We start from the raw sequence: 12,420 nt of genomic DNA, 5'->3' as shown, positions 1-12,420 counted from the left end.
AATCGTCTAGTCTGGGCGACCACGCCGGCTTCGAGTAGTCCGCCCGATCGTCGGCAGAGTACTCGACGTCGAATAGCTTTACGGGATGCGAAGGCGGACACCAAGACGCACGACCACGCACAGAGAATAGACAGCGGTACCGGTAACAGTAAAAATCGACCTTTAGAGGCGACTATCCGACCAAGGATTGTACGTACGAGTAGTTTTTTCTACTCTTTTGCTCGTACGAGAATCTATAACTCCGGAGGTGGCAAATCCTTCATTCAGAGTATCTTACCGAATTGTGTATGTATGTAAAAGTTCACATCTGTAAATCATGGATTATATTTAAAATAATATAAACTCGGAGATGGAGAAGCAGTCATCAACAAAGCAAAGAAATTTAAGTTTCTGATCAAGAATGAAATGGGCACAAAAACATTTAGGCTTTACCATAGTTTTACACGCCAAGAAGACGTTGTTGGATTTAATTATTGTCAATATCAAATGTCTGACAGAAAAGCAGTAATTAGATCTGGCTCATCACACATCAGCTTACAAGAAACAAAATCTTAAGTTAATTATAGCAAAATAGAAATATCTTACTCTTTAACTACAAAAAATGGATCTTCTAGACTCATTTCCTATCATTTACGAGTTAATTTTTGTAAACTTGTTGCGAGAATTTTACCATAAAAACCAACGTCATTGGATTACACTGTGTCAACACCTCGTAAAAGAAAACGACTGTTTTCATTTTATTTCCTTATTTCTCCACGTCGAGGCGCCCTTCGTATGTGTAAAATTAATAAATGCAGTATTTATTATTTATGCAATCCGGACATCGAAATACTGTATTAAAATTATTTTCTCGTGCGAATTTTAAATTATATTTTTGATTCAAATCGTTTTTTTTTTCCTCTTTCTCTTCATATACGGAAGATGAATTAATTAAAAATATACACTGTCGTATCTTCTCGAGATCAGCCGACAATATTTTGTATGACCGTCATTCGGCCGGCTTTGATTTCCTAAGATTTTTCGAATAATTATGTCGAATTAATCCTGCGCAGATGACGCCTGTCCTTTTATATAAAACCAGTTTTATATTTTTCTTCATACGTTTACATAAAAATACCCACAATCGAACCTGAAATCTCCTGAATTGGACCGCATTGATGAAATACGGCAAGGCAACACTCGGGCGAGCTACCAGGAGGAAAATACCTCTTAGGAAGACTTATGAGAAAAACAAACCCTTATTTAGGCTTTAGACAACAAAAAAGTTCGGAAAATTTCGGGGCAGTGGCCCGAAATCGACTACCATAGTATCATTGGGCTGGAATATTCCGTTTGAGCCTACATACTGTACATTGAGAAAATTATCAGATTTTAACAAGCGACGAGTAGATTTCAGATTTTAACAAAAGATGTTAACTTTCATATTAATACTGGAGAAAGCCACGCGTTACTTTACAGAACAGCCGTACTAGCCGGAAGATTAATTTGTATAAAAATACAATAAATCTACGAACACAGTACTCTTGAAATCCTTTGCTATCAAAGATTTACTCGACGTCTCGACATCTTTTCTAATATTGTATATGATGACAATGGTCTTTTTTCAATCGAATCAAAATCCATAATTTTGAAAATAGTGGAACTCGTTTAACGAGCATAATTCGTTCCAGAAACTTACTCGTAATGCGAAACAATTTTCCCATAAAAATTAATGTAATATACGATAATGCGTTCCATGCCGAAAAAATACTCAAATGTTTTATGTATAACGTTTATTCAAAGAAAATTATACAATATACATGGCGTGAATCATCATCATCATTTCTTCTAGCGCAGAATGAACCAACCTGGAATGAGAATTCGATTTGCAGAAAAAAAAAGAAAAAGCCACAGATAATGTTTATATGTAATACTAGCTGTTACCCGCGACTTCGCCCGCGGAGGTTTTGCAAGCAAACCCTATTTATATTCAGTATTTCAACAACCATAGCAACTGTTATATAACACCTACCGATGAGAATCAAACTAACTATGTATTCCCAATTTGATCAATTTTCTAGAACGTTTACAATCGTTCTATAATCGAACCAATATGCAATAACAAATTTGAATTTAAAACGGTTCGAACAGTTAAAAAATTGAAATATATAAAAATATTTATAACAATGTCTGAAATGTTATCAATTTAGCACACCTAAGTACTCAACGAAGACTAACCGTAATTGAAAACAAAAAATTGCATCTAAAATAGTACGGTAGAAGCTTCAGGTTAAGCCTTAATGTTCTCCTTCTCCCTCCGCTGGGGAATTTCGAAAAATTCCTTCTTAGTGTGCGTTTCCATGAAGTACCCTGTGTACCAAATTTCACCTCTTTAGGTTCGGCGGTTTGCTCTGGGCGATGATGAATCAGTGACTAAGTCAGTCAGTCAGGACAAGTCATTTTATATATTTAGATGTGTGAACACGTTTGGAAAAATATGTGATCACGAGCGACACAAAGATGCTAGCGGAACGAGTGGTAAACACAGACTGATGGAGCATGCGCACAACTCGGGACTTTCCCTCTCCTAGTCACTTGTTATGCGAAATGTCGCTCGTTAAGACAGTCATTTTTTTGAGTTTGTTTTCTTGTTATGCAAATTACTCGTTATGCGAGGGTCCACAGTATTTAGTAAATGATATTTTAATAATTCCAGAAACATTTATATTACATTTAATATAACAAATTTTTAAAATAACTTTTTCTGGCGATTAATCAAACATATTTTTGTCTTTTTGCTCCGTGGGTATTGACAGCCTCTGTGTCCGTTGCGGGTTCGGCCGGACCGCTACGAGGTGACGGGTGGAGAAGGACGAGACCCGACACATCCACGGAAATTTCTTGGAGTGGTTCGCCCAAATTCCTTGGGGCGATGGGACGACGCCTTAACCGTCTTGGCCATTTGGCAGTCCTTTTAATACTATTATGGAATATGCTGTTTGCGGATGATATTGTGCTGTGTGAACTTTCCCAAACCAAGGCCGAGAAGAAACTGAAAGCAAGTTTTGGAAGAAAGAGGCGTGAAGATTAGAGAACTAATACCGTTTATATGACTCTGAATGGTAGAGACGAGTGTAATAATATTAAAATCCAAAACGTGCCGCTCCCTTTGGTTCTGAGTTTTAAATATCTTGGGACATTTGTCGAGATGGGAGGAGGATTGAACTCGGAGGTGCAGCATAGAATTCAATGTGGATGGATGAACTGGAGGAAGCAAAGCAGTGTGTTATGCGACAAGAAAGTTAGCTGCAATCCGAAAGGAAATTTGTATAAATCAGTTTCAAAATACAATTGTATAAAACTCATAAAATTCTTCTCGTGTACATGTTAAGGCTAAATAGAGTGTCCTCACTTAACGTTGTCGATAGGTTCTTGGACATTAATAAGCAAACTGGAATATAACGAAATTGGTTTTACCGTAAGCCAAACGACAAGTGGGATTAATTTGGACCTTGTTTATAATCTCTGGCATTTATTTTCCAATTCGTAGAATAAATTTTACTGTGTATAAAGAAAATGCATTCTGTTTGTTTTGTTAAATTATGGCAACACAACACTTAGGCAATCTGCCTAGGGGATGCCTTCCGGGAGGTTTTAAGGGTAACTGCTGGCCCCTACAGATGTGGAGAAAACTGGGAAAACTCCACGTGGCCAGCCTGTCCTGGTCAGGCACAAACCCACAAACAAACTTCCAGTGGGGGAACGGAACTGCTTGGCCACTGGTGAGCCATTCAACAATTACAAAAAATCTTTTTTAAAAGAATCCTCAGAAGACAATACATACTTGATGTGTCTTTATTCCAATCCAGTCCTGTTTTATATCAAAATTCAATAATATTGATTGTAAACAATTTGAAAGGTACTTGTTTCTCAACATCATTAAGTGTAAACTTGCTCTATATACCTTCTCTTTTTCCACTTTGTGGGCATCTGTTAATACAAAAATAAATTTTAAGTATGTCCTATGACAGAGTCAACGTGCACTGTAAAATTCCAACTGAGGGGTGCAAATCTCTCTTCTCTGCAATTGAAAGTTGTTATCTCGTATTTTTATATTTAACTATGATATGTTTGACTTAAATATAGTTTGTTCTCGTGTTAGTTTTGAGACAAAACATTTAGAATATTGTGTATAGTTTTTACAAACTTTATTTGATATCTAAATATACATAGAACAATTTCTATTTTAACCGAATTACATATTTAATTGTTATCGAAACAAACGTGGGAATTTCTAAAACAGAGAAAGTAACTTAACTACGGTAGTATGGAACCGGCTCGACTCTAGAATGGTTAACTTTTTAGAGTCAATAAAACAATTACAAAGTATATAATAAAATGGAAAACTCATTGTTGCCGAAATACACTCTTTGAGTGTAAGTGGAATGAAATTTCGAGAGATAAATTAATATTTGGCATACGTAGTGAGGTCTACCACCACTGGCATCTCCTGTCCTTTTACTGTCACAGATCTGTAAGAGACGAGTCATATCTAAGAGAGACGGTGCGTAGAAACGAATATTTGTGGAAAGCTTTATAAATACCTTGAGCTGGCTACATTTTCTCCTTATTTAAATCGTTAATGAGATAGTCTTCTAACCTCATGACGTGTTCGGCCCGGTCGGGCGCACTCTTGTCTACCAAACTCTGGTTGTCTGTGGATTTCCGTCCCATTATCTTCACGGCCGAAAATTTGGCTCTGTGGTAGGCAGTGAGGATGCTAATTCCGAGCAGTCTAAACAAAATTATAAAATTACATGAAATTTGAGATTTGTTAATAATTATTTTGCAAACTAAAACACTTGTCTATATATACACTGATTCAAAAAATCTCAAACTTTAATAGGTCACAATACAAAAACAAACCATTTTTACTTAGGAACCTAATGCTTCAAACAACATACCCATGTGCCATTTCAGGTATTTTGTATTTTGAAATTTGTCGTGTACTCGTATGTGGATTGCATTCGATTTGGCGCAAGACTGTTCTTCCCTGGTCCTTGATGTTATATGTTCCTAAGTAAAAATGACTTGTTTCTGTATTATTGATCTACCTTTAAAAATTTGTTTAAGACCTTTTGAATCTTCTTGTATAGACAATGTGTGTTAGCATGCAAAACTGTTTTAAAATTTCTTTAATAATAATATTTTACGCACATACTCGGACATACACAAAGTAATGAAATACCAGAGGAAAAAAGTAGTCATAAATTCTGGTGATGCCACAAATGAATGAATTGACAGGCAATTACCAGATCTTACTGGAACAACTCCCACTTCTCAAATAATTTGTTCTAACAAAGAACAAGATGTTGGATAATCAAAATTTTACCACACCGCACATTGTTTTTACTAATTCTACCAATTGGTGAATATTTTGATAGAATAATTAAATACAAAATTGTCAAAAGAAGTCTACAACATTTACTTATCGATACATTGGTTCGCTAATTTGGAAAGTCAAACGACTATATTTTGGGACGGTAGGCTTAATATAGATGTTACAAAATCGTTATGTCTATATAAAAAGTGTAACTAGAGAGCTCTAGATATGGACACCTGATAGGTAGGTATATATTTGGGATACTGTGTCTTAGTGCACTCTCAGTACATACTCAAATTAATAAATGTAACAAACCTAACAACAGAGAAGCAATTTTGAATGCAACACACTATATTTTATCAAATTATCAATTAAGAGATTGGATTGTCTCGTTGGCATTGAAATAAACCGTGTACTCGGCAAGACTGTCAATATGTTACGTTGTCGGCATCATTGAATAAAAATGTTAGAAGTATACACATTTAATCCATTCAATAACAAGAACATAAATCCAATAAAAAGTAAAATTTGAATGCTTTTGACATTGAAAAAAATAATAACCTATGTCAAAAATTACAATCAAAGAATAATATGTAGCAATAATAATTATTCAAAGCAAATGATGACCAAATTTAATTTTCCTACAAGTTCTTGCACATATTTCATTAAAAACAAACTTAAATATTAATTTCCATGTAAGGGATTCTGATCTTTTTAGTATTCTTACATGGAAATTAATATTTAAATTTGTTTATGTAATGAAATATTTTTACAATTTGTTCTGTTTTAAAAATCAAATTGAAATACACTACCAAATTTATCTCAAAGTTTTTGCTATCTGATATACTAGTGAAATTAGCTCAAGAATTATATATACAGTCAACATATACATGTATCATAATATTATATATACATTAACATAAATTGTGTTTTTACATAAATCATGCATTTTTATTCTTTCTTATTTTTTGTTTTAATTGTACTTAGCTATTGGGATTTTTGTTAAATGGGACAAATATCACCTGCCATCTGGCAAATCCTAATTGTTAAACTAAATAAAAAATACCATTTGCTTTATCAAAAATTTGTTTTAATAATTTTCAGTGTCAAGATAATAATTTAACAGGGAATTAAATAAGTAATCAAAAACATAATTTAACAAGCTTAATAAGTAATCAAAAACTCTAAATTATAATTTTTTGATTATATATATATTATACCATTATAGTCTATTTTAAATTTACTAACTTGTCATACATATGTAAATTTAAAACACAATATACGAGGGTTATTTTTTTTTCAACCTCCACTAAAGCATGAAAAAAACTTGGAAGCATGTGAGACCGGGACAAGGTTCATATGTAGTAAGTAGTATATTCCCTCACCACTTAACGTTGTGCCAAGCTATTTTAGACATTTGCTACTCTGCAGTAAATGCGTAAACGTGATGCCGCCAATCCAGTCTCTCGCTAACTGTGAAGTACGAGCAGTAATTTGATTTCTACGGGCCGAAAGGAGGTGAAATTCATCGAAGGATGTGTAATGTGTATGGTGAGAACCTCACGAGGTACAGATATGTGCGTGAATGATGCGGGAAATTCAAACAAGGACATAACAACGTTCATGATGAGGGCAGTCGAGGGAGGAAGTGTGCGATGACTGACAATTTGGTAGACAAAGTGGATCGATTGGTACGAAAAAGGTGACGGTTCACGATTTCTGAGCTCAGTGAGGAGTTTCCTCAAATTTCAAGGTCCACACTGTATATTGCTGACCGACAGTGTTAAAGGGTGGCCGAATGGCCTGGTGGCAACGTTCTTCGACACGAGTATACAAAAGCTGATGTCACGGTATGATGGCTGCCTGAATCAACAAGGCAATTATGTGGAAAAATAGGTGAAGACTGTAACTATCTTCTACAAATAAAGTGATTTTGTTTTTGTTCTTCATTCTTGTTTTTTTATTCTGAGTCAGTGGAGGTTGAAGGAAAAAAAACCCCCCTGTAATAGTATAATGCAAGGTGTCTATAAAGTCTGTGTGCAATTTAAAAAATTTATAACTTTATTAATATTTGTGATAGAGAAATTATGTAGAATGTATTAAAAATAAGAAAATCTATATATTTTTTTATTTTATTGTATTTTATTAAGTTTCCACATGTCCACAGCCATTAGTAATACAAAAGAAATATGATTTTGTAGTTCTCTAAAAACATTTGCCAAATGATTTTTAATAATGCCTAAAATCACATTAGTTATTTTAGGCTTCAAGTCTTCCAGCAATCGAGGTTTGGTTGCACACAATAAGGTTATTACACGTCACCATAAAAAAAATCTAATGGAGTCAAATCTGGCAAATGTGGACGCCAAGAAAATGATCTACCTCTTCCAATTTTAATTTTACTTAAAACTAGGTACATTAAGCTTTCTAATACTTTATTAGTATTTGTGATAGAAAAATAATATGTAAAACGTTAGAAAGTTTTTTAATTGCACACGAACTTTATGAACACCCTGTATATACAGTATAATAGATATAATCAGGCAAGAAGTGGTTTAATAATTATAATATTTTGAATTAATTCACTAAATAAATTTAAATAAAATTTAATTTATTTACAAAATAAATTATGTTCTATACAAAATAAATTAATGATTTTCAAATAAAACAAAATGAGGCAACATATTTGCTGTTGAAGTGTGGAGCAGTATATCAAAGTGGTTAAACAGAACAAAGCTAAAAGAAATCCATGAGTGATTTCCATTGAAGATTATTTGAAAAAGTAGAAAATATTTTTTGGTGTAAAGTAGCCAAATCTGACATCACTGTATTCACTGCCCAATATGAAGACTAGCACATGTTTGCAAGGAACTGCATTCATTTCCTTTAAATGGTTGCAGTTCCATTCAAACATATACTAGTCTGCATATGAATGATCATCTAAAACCAGATGTTTGAATTGCTTTACAAACTTGGGTTGAATCTGTTTTTGCTTACTAGGAGAAAATATACTCTACTCAAACTGGAACATTTATTACACTTCCACTTTTTATTGTTTGTGTTGAAAAGTTTTACGTAAAAAGCATCCATTATTGGAAATAAGATTATTTCTTGGGGTTGTGAAGGTAATTTACAGTTTGGTTAAACAAATTCTGGTAAAAAGTTTGCTTTATTAATGAAAATTATGGCATTTTGCAGGACAACGGCAAAATTTATTTTAGCAGTGTTTGTTTTGAGGCAAGTCAACTGTACATGAATATTTTAATATCAAATGAAAGCCAATAATGTTATATTAGTATTAGAAAACTTTTGAATCTTAAAATATCCTGCATGGCATTTAAAAATTCTGAGGGAAAAAGTAAAAATCATATCTTACCTGAGACAGACATACTGCACCAGTAAGGCCAGTCCCACTGCCAGAGTGCGTATTCCCACGTTAGAAAATATTCTGACCACCAGGCAGGCCCCTCCTATAGAACTGCACATGACCGTTATTATGCTGGCTGTCTGCACCCAGTGAGTGGCAGAAAAACCATTCGGGAGCCACACGTAACCACGTTCCAGTTCGTACTGCAGACATTTAATCTTAGATTACATGGATAAAATTCAATTTTAAAATAGGATAATGATAATTTAAATTACCTGTTCGTTGCAAACCTTACATTTCATGTTTTCGGGTGAGCCTGCAGACTAAAAAAGAATCATTGTGTTAGCTTTTAAATGATTAATATAAGATTAAAATTAATAATTATGTTTATTTCTCAACAACTAAATACTATTTTTCATACAGTATATAATTTTGAAATGTTACAAGATGCAACAAGAAACTACAAATAGAAAAAATGTCAATACTTGTAAATCAATATTGCAATCAGATTTTATAATGTTATTTTACAAAAAAAGCAATAAACAAAAGTCTATTGAAGTCAAAATAAGACTTGATTGCTCAAAATTTCAATTTTCAGCAGTTTGAGTTGACGATAAATTTCAGTAATTAACCTATTTACAACTTTTAATATATTCAAATTATATAAAATTAAATTATAAAGCTTAATATTTATGTTTTTGGCATTTTCAGAAATACAATATGAAATTTTACCTAATCTTTACAAACTAATCAATAATATGCTAACCTCAACTAGCCACATTTTTAGACAGTCATGATGAACGAAAGAGACATCTCCTTTACAGTGACACGGCTGAATGAGCGGGCCCGCGTCCATTCTGTCGGTGTCGTAGCAAATCCAACACTCCAACGATTTCTCGCTGATAACATTTGATTCTGTAATATGTTACTTTGTTTAAAAATTTTATAATGTCTACTTTTTAATGTTAATGCAAGCAAATAATAGATAAATGTTACCTAATTTAGTAATTGTAGTCTTTGGGATGCTAACTAGATTTTCGGCTTCTCCGGGATGAGGACGTCTGTCACATTCCAGTCTTTCCAAAATCTTTCGAGGATTTAATATCCATAACTGCTCAGGTCTTCAAAAACAAAATAAAAAAGATATAAAATAAATTTTAATTATTATATGGTAATTGTTTGGTAAGGATAATTTGTATGACACGTCATATAATATGCACATTAGTTGTATGATCAAATTCTGCCACGACGAGGTAACGGGAATTTTGTTATGTAATTTTGTCACATGATAGAAGCTAAAATGGCACCGACTGTGGAGCAATGCACTAAGTGTATCCTTTCATATACAAAGTTTTGTGTGCAATGGCTGTTAAACACAAGTTTTGTTGTGCTTATGGTTTCAAGAAGACAACTAAATACAATTGCATGACATGTTGGGATTGCACATTTGAAAAAACAAGGCCAATCATGAAGCCCCACTCTGGTGATTGCAAGAAAGAAGCCACATTTTCACTGTATTGGTGCATAGCCCAAGGAAAAGTTAATGACAGTTATCCTTGACTCTATCATATATATGTCAACACAGTGTTTTATGTTACCTGAAATTGTATCCATAGGTTTGTACACACTAAGCAATGAAGATACATTTTCAAGTAACATTGAACAATGCATCGTGTGTGAGAATCCAAACTTTAACAAAAATCGGTCGTCAATTTTATCATACTTGTTAGATAATTGTTGTCATCTACTACTTGAGAAAATCGCCATTTATACTTTCTCAATGGCGAAAACAAAGCATTCCCATATGCTGACCTCTTGGCTAGGCTATATCGTTCTAATATCGTAATTAATGGCCAAAGAGGGCAGTCGTCACCTATTTCACCATGGACATAGAACCCTGTGTTTCCCTATAGGAACATCGAACATTATCTCCTGCCGAAAACAGATTATCATCTCTCCCAGTTCACCTCTGTCTATTGTCCTCCGCCCAAGGAAAATTCCAACTCCTGTCTTGGACCAAACTTTCCACACCTACCTTCGAGCTGTTCCTGGTGGCTCTGAACTTTCCAATGAAAGATCAATCATCCATCTCATCTATAAGTGTCTCCTAAACCTCCAGGTATTTATAACAATGTGCGATTTCATGTAAACTCTCTCTTGTGCGAAACGCATCCATATCTCTCTCATATCCAATGTCTAATTGTCTTGCTACCATTAGCCTGTAGATCCTAACGAAAAATAAACAGGTATTTGTTTGTTAACCTAGTATCTGAGTGTCTTGCTTCCAAAGCTGTTTCACTCACCTCCATCTGAATCTGCTCATGTGACCTTTCTTTCCTCATTAAATTTGCCGTTGCGGCTTCTGTGTCAATTGAGACACGGTAGTGTCATTCTTGACAGGGCATGGAAGAGGTGCTAACCCTCTGGTCACATATTGTGTGACATAGTTGACTCCAAAGACAGGACCATTTTGACTTTTGTCATGTGACCAAATTATTCATCGAAATGGTATTACCTTGCCATTGTAGCAGAATTTTAACTTCATACAATTAATGCATTATTATGAATAAAACTAGGACATTGCTCTAAATGCCTATTTTGTTCCTTTAGTTCAATTTTAGGATCTTTTGTATCAAAGTGTATATCAGAGGATGCCAATTGAAACATCAAAAAGTAATAGTGCCTAAAAATTCTTTCATTTCATTAGCATCTGTAAGGAAATGTTCTAACTCATGGTTGTCATTAGAATCTGTTCTACTAATAAATACCATAAGTTTTAGAAAATTTGCTATATTTTCTAAAGATTGCTTATTTTCTCTTAATTCACATTAACAATAATTATTATGAAGCCTACTGATAATATACAGTTTAAGACTATACATGAGTCTTTCGATGTCCTTTCTCACACCTCAGGAAACTAACAGTCTTATGGTGGAGTTGACCTTTTATTAGAGGCTGCTCCTCCGCCTCACTATGCAAGACATTACAGGACTTCTTTCCAGTGACAACACAAATAAAAAATATACATTTGATATAACTGTCAGGACTATAATTGTAAAATTAATATACAATTTAAAACTCATTACTGTATAATCTTAAATTGTATATTAATTTTACAATTATAATCCTGACAGATATATCAAACCTACTAATAATGTTTATTATGAACATAATTATTTATATTCATCGAAGTGCCAATTAGATGATAATTTATCCACCAAAGGAGGAGCAAAAACAATTAAAACCAGTTACAGTTTTTGAGTGTAGAAACTTAAAAGAATTGTATGAATTAATCTAACAATCAATGCTAGAGACTTTAAAGTCATTAGCATTGGACTGTTTTCATTTGCTTGTATTTTAAATTTTAAGTATAATTGCATTATCATTTCTACCATTTCTATTTGATTTATGTAAATTCCTATCCATTTGACATTTGGAAATTGAAATTATGCTTTTGACTGACCAGCAAATTTTAATCATAAACAATTGCAGACTATAATTTGAAAATCTAAAAATTTGGAAAGAATTAATTTGTTTTTGCAGTACATTAGAAAAAATTAATTGACTAACAGTGATTTAAAAACAGTACAAATAAGCAGTTTCTATTTTGTCTTGACTTTCCAGAGCCGTAACTAGCCATTCCTGTGCCCTGTGCAAGAATTTGCATTTAGGCCCCTTAATTTATTTGGTT

At 33.4% G+C, this 12,420-nt stretch overlaps 2 protein-coding genes across 3 annotated transcripts in view; both read right to left on the bottom strand.

Annotated features, from left to right (window-relative positions):
* Positions 1-741, bottom strand: part of LOC111636514 (syntaxin-6-like) — a 32,000-nt gene extending 31,259 nt beyond the window's left edge. The window contains exon 1 of the mRNA XM_023381794.1: positions 586-741. Within this exon, the coding sequence (XP_023237562.1) occupies positions 586-620 (35 nt within the window). The 5' untranslated portion in view covers positions 621-741. The remainder of the gene's footprint in view (positions 1-585) is intronic.
* Positions 742-4,170: 3,429 nt separating this feature from the next.
* The window catches only part of LOC111636507, a 33,013-nt gene continuing 24,763 nt past the window's right edge, over positions 4,171-12,420 (bottom strand). For both annotated transcript variants that reach the window (XM_023381784.1, XM_023381783.1), the window contains exons 10-15: positions 9,726-9,850; positions 9,496-9,644; positions 9,005-9,052; positions 8,739-8,932; positions 4,584-4,774; positions 4,171-4,511 (exon numbers count right to left, since the gene is read on the bottom strand). In XM_023381784.1, coding sequence (XP_023237552.1) covers positions 4,594-4,774; positions 8,739-8,932; positions 9,005-9,052; positions 9,496-9,644; positions 9,726-9,850 — 697 coding nt within the window. In that variant the 3' untranslated portion in view covers positions 4,171-4,511; positions 4,584-4,593. The remainder of the gene's footprint in view (positions 4,512-4,583; positions 4,775-8,738; positions 8,933-9,004; positions 9,053-9,495; positions 9,645-9,725; positions 9,851-12,420) is intronic.

Source organism: Centruroides sculpturatus, unplaced genomic scaffold (assembly GCF_000671375.1).
Source record: "Centruroides sculpturatus isolate CEXI.00-Female unplaced genomic scaffold, Cexi_2.0 scaffold1036, whole genome shotgun sequence".
Taxonomy (NCBI): Eukaryota; Metazoa; Arthropoda; class Arachnida; order Scorpiones; family Buthidae; genus Centruroides; species Centruroides sculpturatus.
Note: the sequence above shows the minus strand (reverse complement) of the source record. Positions and strands in the feature narration are given on the sequence as shown.